This window comes from Ornithorhynchus anatinus, chromosome 3, assembly GCF_004115215.2.
Source record: "Ornithorhynchus anatinus isolate Pmale09 chromosome 3, mOrnAna1.pri.v4, whole genome shotgun sequence".
Lineage (NCBI taxonomy): Eukaryota > Metazoa > Chordata > Mammalia > Monotremata > Ornithorhynchidae > Ornithorhynchus > Ornithorhynchus anatinus.
The window spans coordinates 98,686,729-98,703,405 of NC_041730.1; the positions used below are offsets into that span (position 1 = coordinate 98,686,729).

The 16,677-nt window shown below is 41.0% G+C and overlaps 1 protein-coding gene across 1 annotated transcript in view; it reads right to left on the bottom strand.

Annotated features, from left to right (window-relative positions):
* RTKN2 (rhotekin 2) overlaps positions 1-16,677 on the bottom strand; it is a 90,513-nt gene that overhangs the window by 20,726 nt on the left and 53,110 nt on the right. The window contains exons 7-9 of the mRNA XM_029061695.2: positions 13,107-13,201; positions 7,362-7,468; positions 5,704-5,835 (exon numbers count right to left, since the gene is read on the bottom strand). Of these exons, the coding sequence (XP_028917528.1) occupies positions 5,704-5,835; positions 7,362-7,468; positions 13,107-13,201 (334 nt within the window). The remainder of the gene's footprint in view (positions 1-5,703; positions 5,836-7,361; positions 7,469-13,106; positions 13,202-16,677) is intronic.

Here is a 16,677-nt window from a genome sequence, read left to right on the forward strand (position 1 = left end):
AGCACTCTGCTAAGCTCTTGGGAGAGTACAGTTTAGCAATAAACAGACACATTCCCTACCCACAACTAGCTTACAGTCTTTGAACTGCAAATTCGACACAAAAAACAATCAGTGTGTGATGCAACCTATCAAATTCACCCCCTACGCTAAATTAAATATAGAAGCATCGTGGCTCAGTGGAAAGAGCATGAGCTTAGGAGTCAGAGGGCATGGGTTCTAATCCTGGCTCTGCCACTTGTCTGCTTTGTGACCCTGGGCAAGCCACTTCACTTCTCTGTGCCTCAGTTACCTCATCTGTAAAATGGGGATTAAGACTGTGAGTCCCAAGTGGGACAACCTGATTACCTTGTATCTACCCCAGCTCTTAGAAGAATGCTCGGCATACAGTAAGAGCTTAACAAATACCATAATAGGAATAATACATTCCAACTAAAAATTCCAGGCACAAATCCCCACATAATTAGCTGGCTATTGGGCACTTACTGTGTGAAGAGCACTGTACTGAGCACTTGGGAAAATTACGCCATATGTAAGCATATCTCTATACTGTAAACTTGTTGTGGGCAAGGAATGTTTCTTTTGAGAAGCAGCATAGCCTAGTGGATAGTCACTTCATTTCTGCGGTCTTCAGTTACTTCATCTGTAAAATGGGCATTAGTACTGTGAGCCCCATGTGGGATAGGGAACTGTGTCCAACCCAATTTGTTCGTATCCACCCCAGCTCTTAGTACAGTGCCAGGAACATAGTGAACACTTAAATACCCAATTACTAGTATTATTAGTTTACTGAACTTCCCCATGCACTCAGTACAGTGCTCTGCACAGAGTAAGTACTCAATGCATGAGCGATTGATAAGCTCCTTGTGGGAAGGGACCATTCTACCAGCTTCAACTCCCAAATGCTCTGCACCAAGTAAGCAGTCAGTAAATACCATTGATTGACCCACTTAGAACTATTAAGACAGGAAGATTCCATGAATTTTTTTCAACCTGCCAGGGTAAACACATGGTTGGAGTAACATTTGGTGCTTGCTATGACAAAAAGAGTGTGCTACCTTTTCCTTCTCTAGGTTTGTTTTAATCCAAACTTATTTTGGATATTTAATATGCATATTTAATATGCACAATCCAAAATGTCTAAATTTGATATTACTCGCTTAAACGTAATGTAGTTTTTAAAGAATAAAAAGTGATTTTGTAGTTGAGGCTGCACATTTACATAAAACATTATAATAACACTTCATATGAAAACAATTCTGTAGCAATTCCAGTGAATTTGCTCATTTAAATGTTTCTGCCTTAGAAAGTATGAAATGTAGTAATGTGTAAGTTCTATACATGCCATTAATTTAGGTAACCATAGATACTAGCAAAAAAAGTTTAGCATTTGACAAGGTTAAACAAAGGTGCAAATGAAATGCAGGATATGCCATTTAAATCAATTTATATGTTTTATCACAAACTCATACGGTTTCGTTGTTGCTCAGAGAAGGCCAGTTCAAATGAAAATGGTATATAAGAGAGGAGAGGGGTCAGGTCACTTGAGAGGGCTGGTACATTCCTTTGACCAATACGGGGTTTGGTTCCTCCCATCAAAAAAGCTGAGGAAATAGCAAGTTCACCTAGGCAATATGTTACTTCCCTTCCAAATGGCTTTTTCATGGCATTTCTTTCAATTAGGGGAAGGACAATATGTACCAAAACTGGGAGAAAGACAAATTAGATCTGAGAGAAACAGTAATTCTAAACAGAAGGAATAGTTCTTTGACTCCTATCGTCAGACCGCTGTAGGGTCCCTGTGGGCAGGGCTCATATCTAATAATAATCATCATAATAATAATTTGTTAAGCGTTTATGTGCCAGGCACTGTTATAAGCATTGGGGTAGATATGAGGTAACTGAGTTAAACAGTCCCTATCTGACATATGTCTTCCAGTCTTAATCCCCATTTTACAGATGAGGTAATTGAGGCATAAATAAGTTAAGTGCTGCTTCCCTTACCAATGTTATTATTATTATTATTATCATTATTTTTAATGGTATTTGTTTAAGCAGTTGCTATGTGCCAAGCACCGTACTAAGCACTGGGGTAGATACAAGCTATTCGGGTGGGACAGAGTCCATGTCCCACATGGGGCTCATAGTCTCAATTCCCATTTTAGAGATGAGGCAATGCAGAGAAGTGAAGTGATTTGCCCAAGGTCATACAGCAGACAGGTGGCAGAGCTGGGATTAGACTCAGATCCTTCTGACTCCCAGGCCTGTGGTCAATCCATTAGGCCATGATGCTTCCCTTTCTATCTGCCAACCTCTCTATGTCGTCTATGCACTTAAACAATTTGATACTCACCATTTCTCCTAACCCTAATCTATTTTATTGTCTGTCTTCCCTTGGAGACTGTAAACTTCTTGTGGACAGGGATTATGTCTACCAACTGTGCTGTACCGTACTTTCCTGAGCGCTTAATACAGTGCTATGCACACAGTAAGCGCTCACTATATGCCAATGACTGAGTCCACTAGAAGAGGCACAAGGAAAGAAACTAGATCTGCCCACTTCCCGCTCTAGACTGTAAGCTCATTATAGGCAAGGAACATGTCTGCTAATTCTATTGTAGTATACTCTCCCAAGTACTTAGTACAGAGTTCTAAACATAGTAAACGCTCAACAAATGCCAATGATAGGTTGATTACGTCTACCAATTAATAATAATAATAATAATAATCGTATTTGTTAAGCGCTTACTATGTGCAGAGCACTGTTCTAAGCGCTGGGAGAGATACAGGGTAATCAAGTTGAATCAGGTTGTCCCACGTGAGGCTCACAGTCTTAACCCCCATTTTACAGATGAGGTAACTGAGGCACAGAGAAGTGAAGTGACTTGCCCACAGTCACACAGCTGACAAGTGGCAGAGTCAGGATTCGAACCCATGACCTCTGACTCCCAAGCCCGTGCTCTTTCCACTGAGCCATGCTGCTTCCTGTTGTATAGTACTCTCCCAAGTGCTTAATGCAGTGTTACGCATACAGTAAGAGCTCAATAGATGCTATTTACTGATAATCATCTGCAAGACTCCTTCCGCAGTGCCTCAAGAGCAAAATTACCTGCAAAGAGTAGTTCTCAAAGACTCTTGATGATACTTGAGGCCTGCTGAGCTGGATATTTCCCAGTGGTTTGTTAGCATATGCTGACTGCAGCTTCCCTCATTGCATTCTCAAGCTTGGCAGTTTACATGTTGTAATTAGCTTAGAAATAAACTTTTAAACAATGATTCTAAAGTAATCCTAACTTCCCCTAACCCATTAGGCTAAAATGTTCAAAATACACACACTGCATAACTAGAGATTCTATCTACCTTCGGGCAACTCCTTAGTCTAATAATTGTTTTAAAATTCTTCTTTCTGATAACATCAAGGTGAGTAACAAAGTTCCAGTCGCTTTTTTTATCCCAAAGAATATAATACACTTTTATATTTGTTAAATTGCTTTAAACTCACCTTTCAAAAGCATCTCTGAGACTTAGCCTTGTTAACCTAGTTTATTACAACTTTATTAAATCACAAAAACACTTATGGCCTTTATCTTTTAGCTTAGAAAAATAGTTGATAGGAAGAATGTTTTCTACAATGTAAAGGAGATTTTATGACTCCAGTTAAGTATGTGTTAGTGGGAATGTCTTACTCAACAATGTTAGCACTAAAGTTTTTTTGAAGTTGAAGCAAAGCCTTTGAAGTTAATCAGCCATTCAAATTCGAATTGAGAAGAAGGGAATAGCTTGTGGGTTTTTTTTTTTCTTAATGTGACTCTTTCCACAGATGGCTTCTGTGAAAATTAATGAACTGACTTAGCTTTACAGGAAACACTATTAGGAAGAAGAACAAGAATTATGGTGAGAGATCAAACTTGGTGACTAAAATAACAATGTTGTCTGTTCTAAATGAAACTTTGCAACTACAAAAATGTGTGATTTCACATACTTTATAAAAAGTAATATTTAAAAAAAAACCAAAGGTAGGAAAGATCAGTTTGTTGTTTTGATTTTTCTAAGTAGCTAGCTATTAACAACATTAAACATTCCTTTCCCAAAACAACTTTAAAACCCCGAAGAGGGAAAATCTTAGATGGAACTATAACCCAGTTTTTTTTCCCCTCTGGGAGTTTTAATGATATAGCAATTTCTTAGCTATGTTTAGAATTAAATTCTTTTCTGGGATTTTCCACCCTAAAATGAATCTCAAATCCTGCTGATGGACTTGTATCATGCCCCTGATATGCTAGGTGCAATTAAGAAAAGGCCAGTAGTCCCTGAACTATAAGAATTTAAAATCTGAAATAAAACAATGGACAGGGATTCTGTTTTTTTCCCTTTTGGTTTTGAAATAAAACTATTTTTTATGAGCTATTAGGTTGAACCAACCGTTTAACAATGATGTTTGGAGGAGGGGGATTACCGCTCTCAAACCCACGTGAGGCATCAGAAAAAGATTAAGAATGAGAGGCAGGAGGTAGCCTAGTGAATGAGAAATGGGGATTTTCCAGGTATCAAAGCAATTGCAAAGAGAACAAAGGTATCTGAGAGGCATGCCTGTCTACAGAAAAAGAAAAAATGGGAATGTAGAGAAACTGGACGAGAGTGAAAAGCAGTCGGTCAATAAGTACTTTTTGAGCAATAAGCAGGCGCATAGATACCTAAGGTCCTTATAAACACCTTGGATTACCAGGAATTAAAATAGATAATCGACCATCTTCTTTCCCTTATGCTCTCACTATAAGGAGAGTTAACTGGAACAGTAGGTTGAGAAGAACAAATCTGCATTCCTAATCAGTTCTCAATCTCCATTATCTAGACAAAGAATTACAGCAAGTTTCTATAGCTAGCCCCAAAATGGTTGAACCCAAATATAACTTCTTGGGATTTTAAACTATAACAATAATAACAGTAATGATGGTATTTTTTAAGTACCAAGTACGGCGGTAAGCTCTGGGGTAGATACTGGATAATTAGTTTGGATGCATTCCCTGTCCCAACAGGAGCTCGCAGTTTAGGGAAGTGGGAGAACAGGTATTTTACAAGCACTAGCGATGCACAACTTCATAAGATTTTATGCTACAGCAGAGATGCAACTGGAGCAGCACAAAATGCAAATTACCAGTTTGATTCACTGAAAGATGCAAGATATTTCTTCTCTGAATAATTGAGAGCTGGAATGGTTGAAAAAACAACCCAAGAAATCAATAAGTTGGCTATTTAATGAGCACCTTTTGTGTGCAAGACACTAAACTTTCCTCTTCCCAACTGGATCCCAGCCATAATAATAATAACAATATTAATGGCATTTGTTAAGCGCTTACTCTGTGACAGGCACTATACGAATCGCTAGGACAGATAGAAGCAAATCGGGTTGGACATATTCCCACATGGGGCTCAAAGTCTCAATCCCCATTTTACAGATGAAGTAACCGAGGCACAGAGGAAGTGAAGTGACTTGCCCAAGGTCACACAGCAGACAAACGGCAGACCCAGGATTAGAGCCCTTGACCTTCCGACTCCCAGGCCTGTGCTCTATCCACTGCACCATGCTACTCTCCCAAGTGATCAGTAAGCTAAAGCAAGCACGGTATTAAGCCAACGTAAAAAAAATAAGAGGAATCCTCTGCAAGTGTCTGGATTTCTTATTTGTAAAACAGTATTATATTTTACCTTGTTAATGGAAACTACCAAAGCTGGTTCCACTTTAGCTTCAATTTCTTCTGGAGTGTAATAACAAGAGAGTTTCCCACCTCTCAGTACACAGTATAACCTCTTCCAGCTAATCAGGCTTCCCACAGTTTGCTAAGAAAAAAAAAATCCAGTAAATTACCAATTTTAAAATTGCTATTTCTTAACACTCTAACATTAGCTCTTACACAAAATGTCAAAATTTCAAGTGGGCATCTAATTAAATTATTCTTAGAATTTAAATAACATTGCAGAATCACCTAGAAATTCCCTGCAAGCAGAAATTCTCTATGAATTGCTAATGAGCAACCCAAGTACTAACGGAGTAAATGAACTTCTTATATTACACGGTAAATAAGTTGTCATGGACTGAAGTTAATTCTCAAAGTAATCGAGAAACTACAGAGCAGGCAATAGTGACCAAAAAACTACTAGACACGTGAGATAGTAATCAATCAATGCATTGTTCCAGAAGATCTTTTAATGAGTGAAGTGTAGTCTATTTAAATTATTGAGTGTTGGGAACACATTATAATCCATCATGGAAAAATTAGTCAAATAAGAGCTCTCAGCGATGTTCAGTTCCACTCAGAATACTGAAATATGAGCCTTGATAGGAATGCAAATTTTCTTATTGAATTCTTTCCACAAAGAAAATCCTAGCGCTTCATTACGGCTCTCAATTAGCTACTTCTAAATAAAGGGCAATAGCCACATAACATGGTGGTAGATGAACAAAAAGCAGCAGTAGAAAGCACGAGGGTAGTTCCGGGAGCCCGGAAGACTTGAAAGGTGCCACGTTAAGGCCGGCCAGACAGGGAAGGTGAAGAGCATTCAGCATCTTCATCTCTGTCAGAGCAGGGTTCTGATGTGGAGGAATGGAGGCTGGCCGCTTCAAATAACTGATATGTCTGAGCTCCCCCTGCTGCCCCAGGAGCAACAGCAGTGAAAATGGGGAATGTTCTCCAACGGTAGCCCTGACGAGACGAGCAGCAGCAGCTGAAAGACTGTGTATTCCCGATACCGCTAGTCCTGACCAGATACCGATTGGATAGATGCAAGGGAAGGTTGGAACCTTAGCAGAGCCCTGAACCACAAGCATGGAAAGAGGGAATGAATTATTTTTAAATGAGTATTTTGTTCTCTGTCATCCTCCAATATGAGTCTTTGTTCAACCGAAGCCGACCCCATCGTTCTGTAGCTTCAAAACTCTTAAGTGCCTCATAACCTATTTCTCTGTCTGTTCACCTTTAGAAGGTACGTGATAAATCTGTGCCTGAACTAGTCATCAATATTAATAAAAGACCCCCATAGCCCAAATAACTAAACATATATCCAAAAGGCTCAAACAAGGACCAGAATTAGGGCAAGATGACAGTTTGGTCGGTTGACAACCGGACTGACTAAAATTAGACAAGAGATGACTGACTTTTCAGTGTTTACTTTCTGAAATTTATTATTAAATTCGTTAGGAAAATATACATTATTATTTTTAAAAAGAATTTTCATCTCACGCTATGAAACACTTGTCACTGCTTTAATCTGTCTTAAGTAATGGAGGCAATGTATGGCGATTTGGGGGGCAGATTTTCTTTCACTCTAAAAACAAATCTACAGAAATATTTTTAAAGCATTCAAACCTGCTGGTTAAGAAATCCTTTGAACACATCCTCAGCCATGCAAGCTGGCTGAGCAACTAATCGGCAGCACATGTTGCCATACAAGGGAAGCCAAAATGAAGATTCCTCTATTTAAAAAAAAAGAGAGAGAGAGAAATAAGGAAATAGTTACAACATTGTATTTGCATAAATTCTCCCAGGTTACGATGGCCATTTTAGTAAAACTCTTTGTTAGTAGATTTAAATATCACTTTTAGACTTTGGTACACTCATTTACTTTTTATTTCATTTTTATCAAGATTAGATACTTTAATGCACAACTCAAATGAACGCTTGCTGGATGAGACAGAAGGATGTTTGAATCCACCCCTTCTTCAACATCTGAAGTTCTACCATGCTGACTCAAACATTTATAATAATAATAATAATGTTGGTATTTGTTAAGCGCTTACTATGTGCCGAGCACTGTTCTAAGCGCTGGGGTAGACACAAGGGAATCAGGTTGTCCCGCGTGGGGCTCACAGTCTTCATCCCCATTTTACAGATGAGGTAACTGAGGCACAGAGAAGTTGTGACTTGCCCACAGTCACACAGCCGACAAGTGGCGGAGCTGGGATTCGAACTTTATTTATGACATTCCTGATATCTTCTCCCACTCCTTTCTGTCCTAAGCACTTGGGTTTGCAGCCTTTATTCACCCCTCCCACAGACCCACAGAACTTATGTACATATTCATAATTTATTTTTATTAATGCTTGTCCCCCCCTATAGACTGTAAGCTCTTTGTAGGCAAGGAATATGTCTACCAACTCTGTTATACTGTACTCTCCCAAGTACTGAGTGTAGTCCTCTTCAATAAATAAATGATCACCCACCTTAACTACTGAATCAGCCTCCTCGCTTACCTCCCAGCCCCCTGTCGCTCCCTTCTCCAGTCCATAGTTCACTTTGTTGCCTGGATCACTTTTCTAAAAGAAAAATTTCTTCCCAACCCTCAAAAGACTCCTTCCACCTCCCCATTAAACAAAAATTCCTTACCACCGGCTTTAAGGCACTCAATCAGCTCCCCCGACATCCTACCTCACCTCGCTGATCTCTTACTACAAACCAGACCGCACATTTCATTCCTCTAATGCCAACCTACTCACCGTACCTCAATCTCATCTTTCTGGCCATCTTTCTTGCCCGTGTCCTCATCCTCCCTTTGGCCTGGAACACCCTCCCCATTCATGTCTGACAGACAACAACTCTCCCCACCTTCAAAGCCCTACAAAAATCACATCCCCAAGAGGTCTTCCCTAAGTCCTCATTTCCCCTATTCCGCTTCCCTTTAGCATCTCCTATGCACTTGAATTTGCCCCCTTTAAGCACTTGATATTCACCCCACAGAATATACGTACATATCCTTATATGCTGCTATTTCACCCATCTGTAATTTAATGTCTGAATTCCCCCTCTATCAATTCATCGATGGTATTTACTGAGCACTTATTGTGTGTAGAGCACTGTAATATGCACTTAGGAGGGTACGATACTACTGAGTTGGTAGACACATTTCCTACCCACAAAGAGTTTACAGACTAGCAAGCTAAGTCTAGCATAGCCTAGTGGAAAGAGCAAGAGACTGGAAATTAGCTACCGTGAGTTCTAATCTTTGCTCCATCACTTGGCAGCTGTGTGTCCTTGGAAAAGACAACCTCTCTGGGCTGGGTTTCCTTTCCTGTAAAATGGTGATAAAACACTCATTCCCCATTATGCCCAAGACTGTGAGCTCCGAGTATCATGTATCTATCCCAGTGCTAAGCACCACACTTGACACACATTGTCCAATAAATACTACTATTATTGTTATTATTACATTGATATTTTCAGTACAGGCATACAAATTAAGGCCTACTTGCACTTCATTAGCCAATGAACAGAACTGTTGAGCACATACCATATGCTGAGCACTACAAAAAGCCCTTGGGAGAAGACAACGGAAGTAAAAATCACAATTATTTCCACATAGGAAGAAAAAGAACAGAAAACTGAGTGAGCAAATGTAGAATCTCTGATCAGGAATGGCAGACAACCAGTAAGAAGTGTGACCTACTCTCCTGAGAATCAGAAGGACCTGGGTTCTACTCCCAGCTCTGCCATATGTCTGCTGTGTCACCTTAGGCAAATCACTTAATTTCTCTGTGCCTCAGTTACCTCATCTGTAAAACGGGGATTAAGATTGTGAGCCCCCATATGAGACACGAACTGTATCCAACCTGATTATCTGACCCAGCGCTTAATACAGTGTCTGGCACATCGAAAGCACTTAACAAATACCATAAAAAAACTTGTATGCAGAAAGTGATCATAGTGATATAGGTTTTCTTGGCACCATTTGGACTCTCTTGCTCCTCCTACTCCTGTTCCCCTCAAGAGGATGAAATGAGTGAGTAGGTGGATGAAGTATAGTAGCTCACAAAATATACACCAAGGTTCATGAATGAGCTGAAATGACCGCAGCATCGTGCTGCTGCTGGACTGTAGCATCATAACCCAGCAGATGGTTGCTCTCGTAGCCAGTGTGGACACTGCTACTCACATTAGCCTACTTCTTCAGGATTTCTACTGGCTCTGTCTACCTCATGGAATGTCCTTGGTGATTCATCAGTTAGCAACCTTCACCACTGATGACCTGCCCAAGAAGGCATTCCCCCTCAGGGACTCAGAATCCAGGTTCCCTGATTCCCCAAGCAGTGCTGGACCGACATCAGGGCTATAAATGAAATAATAATAATAATGATGGCATTTAAGTGCTTACTATGTGCAAAGCACCGTTCTAAGCGCTGGGGAGGATACAAGGTGATCAGTTTGAATCACGTGGGGCTCACAGTCTTCATGCCCATTTTACAGAAGAGGTAACTGAGACAGAGAAGTTAAATGACTTGCCCGAAGTCACACAGCTGACGTGGCGGAGTCGGCATTTGAACCCATCACCTCTGACTCCCCAGTCCATGCTCTTTCCACTGAGCCCTGCTGGAATCTCGACACTGGAAGCTGGTGGGCAGGGAATGTGTCTGTTTACTGTTATAGTGTACTCTTCCAAGCTCTAAGTATAGTGCTCTGCATACGGTGAGTGCTTAATACAGTTGAATGAATAAATGCTTAAATAGCATAACGCATAAAACGATACATAAATACTACAGGTGTCTAGGGGTTGAGGTTAAGGTGTCTTTGAGGAAGGGAAGGGCACTGGGAGCAAAAGATAGGAGGCGATGTGGCCTAGGGTACAGGGGGAGGGGTTTGAGTTTGACCACAGTAACAAAAATTATGGTATTTAAGTGCTTACTATGTGTCAGGCACTGTGCTAAGCGGTGGGGTGAATACAAGCAAATGGAGTTGGACACAGTCCCTGTCCCACGAAGGGCTCACAAACTTCATCCCCATTTTACAGATGAGGTAACTGAAGCACAGAGAAGTTAAGTGACTTGCCCAAGGCCACAGAGCAGACAAGTGGCGGAGCTGGGATTAGAACCCATGACTCGAAGAGGAGCAGCTGGGAAGGAGAAAGAGGTTGTGGGAGTGTGAAGACCACAGGCAGATGAGGGTAAGACTTGGTGAAGTTCATGTCCTTTGTCTATTTTACCAATAAGGCAACTGGCAAGGTGATCATGGATTAGGGATGGTGACAGCAGGGGCACTTTGGCTTCAGGTGGGAGTTAAACATCTGGAAAAATAACTACGGTCTGTGAGAGCTTCAGCAACGAGAGAAAAAGCAGTGTCGCCTAATGGATAGAGCACAGGCCTGGAAGTCAGAAGGACCTGGGTTCTAATCCCAGCTCTACTACTTGTCACTTAACTTCTCTGTGCCTCAGTTACCTCTGCTGTAAAATGGGGATTAAGAATGTGAATCCCAAGTGGGACATGGTCTGTTTTCCAATGTAATTACCTTGTATCTACCCTAGCACTTAGTACAGTGCCTGGCACATAGTAAGGGCTTAACAAATGCCATCACCATTATTTTTGTTATTCTTTCTTGAATACCATAAAAAACCACCCAAACGAACAAAAAAAACCACCCCCCAAAACAGGGGAGGAATGGTAGGAGGTCCAGATCCTGGCTCCAACACTTGACTGCTGTGAATCCTTGGGCAAGTCACTTAACTTCTTTGTGCCTCAGTTACCTCATCTGTAAAATGGGGATTGAGAATATAAACCCCATATGGGACAGGGACTGTTTCCAACTCGATTTGTTTGTATCCACCCCATTGCTTAATACAGTGCCTGCCACATAGTAAGCACTTAAAAATACCATTATATATTCATTCAATTAATCATATTTATTGAGTGGTTACTGTGTGTAGTGCTTTGTACTAAGTGCTTGGGAGAGTGCACCATAACAATCAACAGACACATTCCCTGCTCACAACAAGCATACAGCCAGAAGTAAACGATGGACAGAGACAGATTGAGAGAGCTTAGAACTCAGAGGTCTCTGTTAGACGGATAGGAGGAATGTGAGGATATGGGTAAGGGGGTAGATTAGGAGGTTTTGGTCAGAGAGATGAAAATGATACACTTCCTACTGATGATGAGGTGATTTGAATGGCCACGTTGATTTGGGGCTGATGAGAGGGGGAATGGGACTTAGCAGTGGGGTCATGAACGTGAACGCTGGAAGTCCTGAGAATCAGTCCAGATGATGTTACACTAATCCTACACTACGACTAGTACCATGACAAATCAAACTATCTTCATACTGTGATGAAATCCCAAAAGGTGAAGCAGTTCAAGAACCATTACACTTCTGGGGAGTGGAGGCTGTTTCCTTTTGAACAGTAAGCTAAGGTCATTAGCTGACATTCCATGATTTATAGGTAATTTTCATAACGGCTAAGGATCCTTTCCACATTTAATAATAATAATGGTGGTATTTGTTAAGCACTTACTATGTGCAAAGCACTGTTCTAAGCGCTGGGGGGATACAAGGTGATCAGGTTGTCCCACGTGGGGCTCACAGTTTTAATCCCCATTTCACAGATGAGGGAACTGAGGCCCAAAGAAGTTGAGTGCCTTGCCCAAAGTCACACAGTTGGCAAGCGGCGGAGCCGGGATTAGAACGCACGACCTCTGACTCCCAAGCCCGGGCTCTTTTCCACTGAGCCACTGAGCCAAGCCTTCTCTTTACCTCATCCTAGTCAGGTGTTCGACTATTAGTTGATCTTCATTCTATAAATGAAGAGTCTTTGCACTCTGGATCCCAGATAACTTCTGCTACTTACTCAGGTCTTACAATATTGCTAAAGTCTGTTCCAAACTTCTGTTGTTCCAAATAGTTAGGCAATCCCTTCCTCTGTGCTTAACCTTTAATGTCTGTGTTTTGAATTCTTAGACACAAACAACCTCCTACCTTAGGGACGAACTGTGATAAAAAATTAAGGTATCTCATGAGACTTTAGTCTGGCTATAAGAACCAAAGGCAATATTGCACTACATGGTCCTGACACTGTCACTGGGTAGACTTTAGAGACCACTAATCAAAAGTAACGATTTTCAACAATCCAGTTTTACATGTAATTCCTTATCTCTGATGACATATATTCTCCTTTAGTAACTCATGTACATACCAACTCACTGACAAGCTTCATTCTCAGTTGTGTCCCCAGGTCTCTGTATTACAGGATTGCACAACCCATAGGAATTTCATAATCATAAAATTCCAACCCCCAAAATATTAAAATCCCCTTGAGGATCCCACAACAATGCCTATTGGAGTCACATACATACCATTTCCAGTAATAGCAAGACTGTGTGTCCTGAAGCTGTCTTCAGTGCTTTCCAATGTCAAAGTAGTATGTGCCAGCAAATGATACTTTGCACCGCTGATAAGGAGAGAAAAGACATATTTTAAATATTTGCCTGTAGTTTGTCTCTAGCAAGCCTATTCTCTGAGATAAACAGTTGGAAACTACGATCTGGTCACCTGTAGGGTAATTAGCAATACAGTATTTTTCTTTTAATACATTAAAATTATTTGGGAGCTTTTTGAAAAGCACATACTTTTGAGGGAGACACATAATTATAACCTGCCGAGGTTTTTCTTCCCCAGGTTGTGGATTTCTTAAGTGGAACAAGGAAATGTTGGAAAGCCGGTAACTAAGTCACTGTTTTCCCCTCTGGTTTTAGCCTCTTTTATACTGCTATGCGCTAAACTAGCACACTTGTCGAAGTTCATCGGAATTATGACGATAGTAACCCCCTGTACTGAGTAGATTCTAAATTAGAACTGAATGCTGAACTCAAAAGCCTGTTGGATTATTATTTTTCTGATGCATTTCTTTTGTGCGGATGAAAATCTTCTGCTCTTTTTCTGTGCGTTAAAATCTCACCTGAAATTCCTAAAACTAAAAAATACAGAAAAATTCAGCGACATTAAGTTTTATTGACCTCACTGATTTCCTACTATAAGTCAACCCACACACTCCGCTCCTCTAACTTTAACCTACTCACCGTACCTTGATCTCATCTGCTTTGCCGCCGACCTCTTGCTCCTATCTTCCCTCAGGCTTGGAACTCCCGCCCCTTCATATATAACAGACTACCACTCTTCCCAACTTCAAAGGCTTATTAAAATCACATCTCCTCTAAGAGGCCTTCCTGAATAAGCCCACATTGTCCCTATTCCATCTGCATCATCTATGCACTTGGATCTGTACTCTTTAAGCACTTGATGGTCACCTCATCCTCAACACCACAGCACTTTTGTACATATTTATAGTTTATTTTAATGTCTGTTTCCCCTTCTAGACTGAAAACTTTTCAGGGGCAGAGAATGTGTCTATCAACCCTACTGTATTGTACCCTGCCAAATGCTTCGTATTCTGCACACGGCAAGCATTCGATAAGTATCATTGATTATTAATAACCGAGCAGTGTTTCACAAACTGTATTTTGAGGTAAATGTGTCCAACCTGATTTGGTTGTATCCGCTTAGTACAGTGCCTGGCACAAAGTAAGCACTTAACGAATACCATTATTATGGAAGGAGCAGCATGGCATAGTGGCTGGGTGTCAGAAGGTTATGGGTTCTAATCCTGACTCCACCACTTTTCTGCTGTGTGACCTTGGGTGAGTCATTTCACTTCTCTACTCCTCAGTTACCTCATCTGGTAAATGGGGATTAAGACTATGAGTCCCACTTGGGACAACCTGACTACCTTGTATCTATTCCAGCGCTTAGAACAGCACTTGGCACATAGTAAGCGCTTAACAAATACCATAATTATTCTTATTATTATCATTAAATCCTGGGGACCCTCGTGTTTACTTTTATTGGACATATGTATCCCAAGTGATCATATGGCTCCACTTTGAAAGCTTATCATTTTTTCATTCAAAAGCATTCCGCTGCAACAGAGGGTGGGAAAGACTATACCCATGGTCTCTCCTGTATTAGTTTCCTCAGTGTGTTTTGGAACAAAAAAGGTGGAAAATATCTCCTTATAGTTCAGGTAACAGGCCCAGACTTGCTGGGTTAGATGGGCATCCACTGGCTCAGGATGTTAATTTGGCTCAAAGCCTAGCAACAGAGAGGCCACCCTGACTCCTCCTTGTGCTGCCAAAATAACTTGCCTCCTGGCTGCTGAACAGTTCTCTAGGTCCCAGGTGCTTAGAAGCCCCTTTGAACCTTTCCATGTGCAAGGAAGCCTTTGCCTTTGTGTGTATATATATATATATATATATGCAGTTTGAGAACAATCATACTTTTGGGGATTGGAGGTTTCCTTTTGCAGCGTGGCTAGAGAAGCAGCGTGGCTCAGTGGAAAGAGCCCGGGCTTTGGAATCAGAGGTCATGGGTTCGAATCCCGGCTCTGCCACTTGTCAGCTGTGTGACTGTGGGCAAGTCACTTAACTTCTCTGTGCCTCAGTTACCTCATCTGTAAAATGGGGATTAAGACTGTGAGCCCCACGTGGGACAACCGGATTCCCCTGTGTCTACCCCAGGGCTTAGAACAGTGCTCTGCACATAGTAAGTGCTTAACAAATACCAACATTATTATTTTTAAAAGTAAGTTATGGTCATTAGCTGACACCCCATGATTTTTAGGTAATTTTCATATTGGCCAAGGATCCTTGCCACCTGTATCTCATCCCAGCCAGGTGTTTGAATACACACACACACACACACACACATATATATTCCCAAAGCAGAACTACAGTGGAAAGCCTGGCTGCCTTGCAGACAAACTGAATAAATGGCATCACCCAGTGACCGCAAGCACAGCCTTACACAGGGAAAGTTATAAAGACTGTATAGAGCCCCTGTCAATTATGAGTAGCAGTCAATTAGTCATCGGTATTATTGAGCACTTACTTACTTGGGGGAGTACAATATGGAGTTGGTAGACACATTCCCCGCCTTAGAGCTTACACTTACAGTCTAGAGAATCTTCAGCTTATCTACCTCTCCACACCAACTGTAATTCTGAACGTTTCCCCATCATTACCTGGTATGCAACATAAGGATGCCCAATAACATGAACTAAAATGGCTGCTTATCTTACAGCATCCAGTCCATACGTAACAAAGAATCATGGCTTCTACTTTTCAACGGACACTCCTCATGCAAGGTGGTACTACGTTGTAAGAAAGAACAAAGTTCCAACAAAAATGTACTTCCACAAAATATTGAAATGGAGAAATAATTTTAAATTGTATATTTCATCTCGTGAAAAGAGCAGGTTGGCTCCAGGAGCGACTGAAAAACATGCTGGGTGACTGGAAAATGTGACTACTTGTCAAGAAATGCTTTCACAATTCAAATTAATAACATTTCTAGTATTTCTTGCTTCATTTCATTAAAAAGAATACATACAGCTAGTCAGAGTCTTGCACCTAGTCCCTGAGTGACCAAATGATATGGACTTCTTTCAAAAAGTGCAAAGTTGAGTTTAGTGTGGGAAATGTACACACTAAGTGGCCAGAGAAGATTACTTCACCACTAGCATTTCATCCATGCTAGAGCTTAAGCTGTCTCACTGCTACAGGCCAGTGGAAGAGCAAGGTATTCAAAGCTCCCAGTGTCACTGATGGCTCTTCTATGGTGCTGCTTCCAAGGCCAACTGGTGATGGCTTTGAAAGTTTTTAGAGCTGTGAGAGTTTGTGTACCTTGGCCGGGTAGGAGAGAATAGTGGAGAACAAGAGAGAGTGGAGAAAAGCCGGTTAGAAAACTATCATTGTTTTGGGCACCAATGACATAGTGGGTGAGCGAACTGTTTAAAATGAATTCTAATGATGAGAGATTTCTCAGGCAACATGATGGGAGCCGAGGAGGGTAATTCCAGTTAATATATCAAGA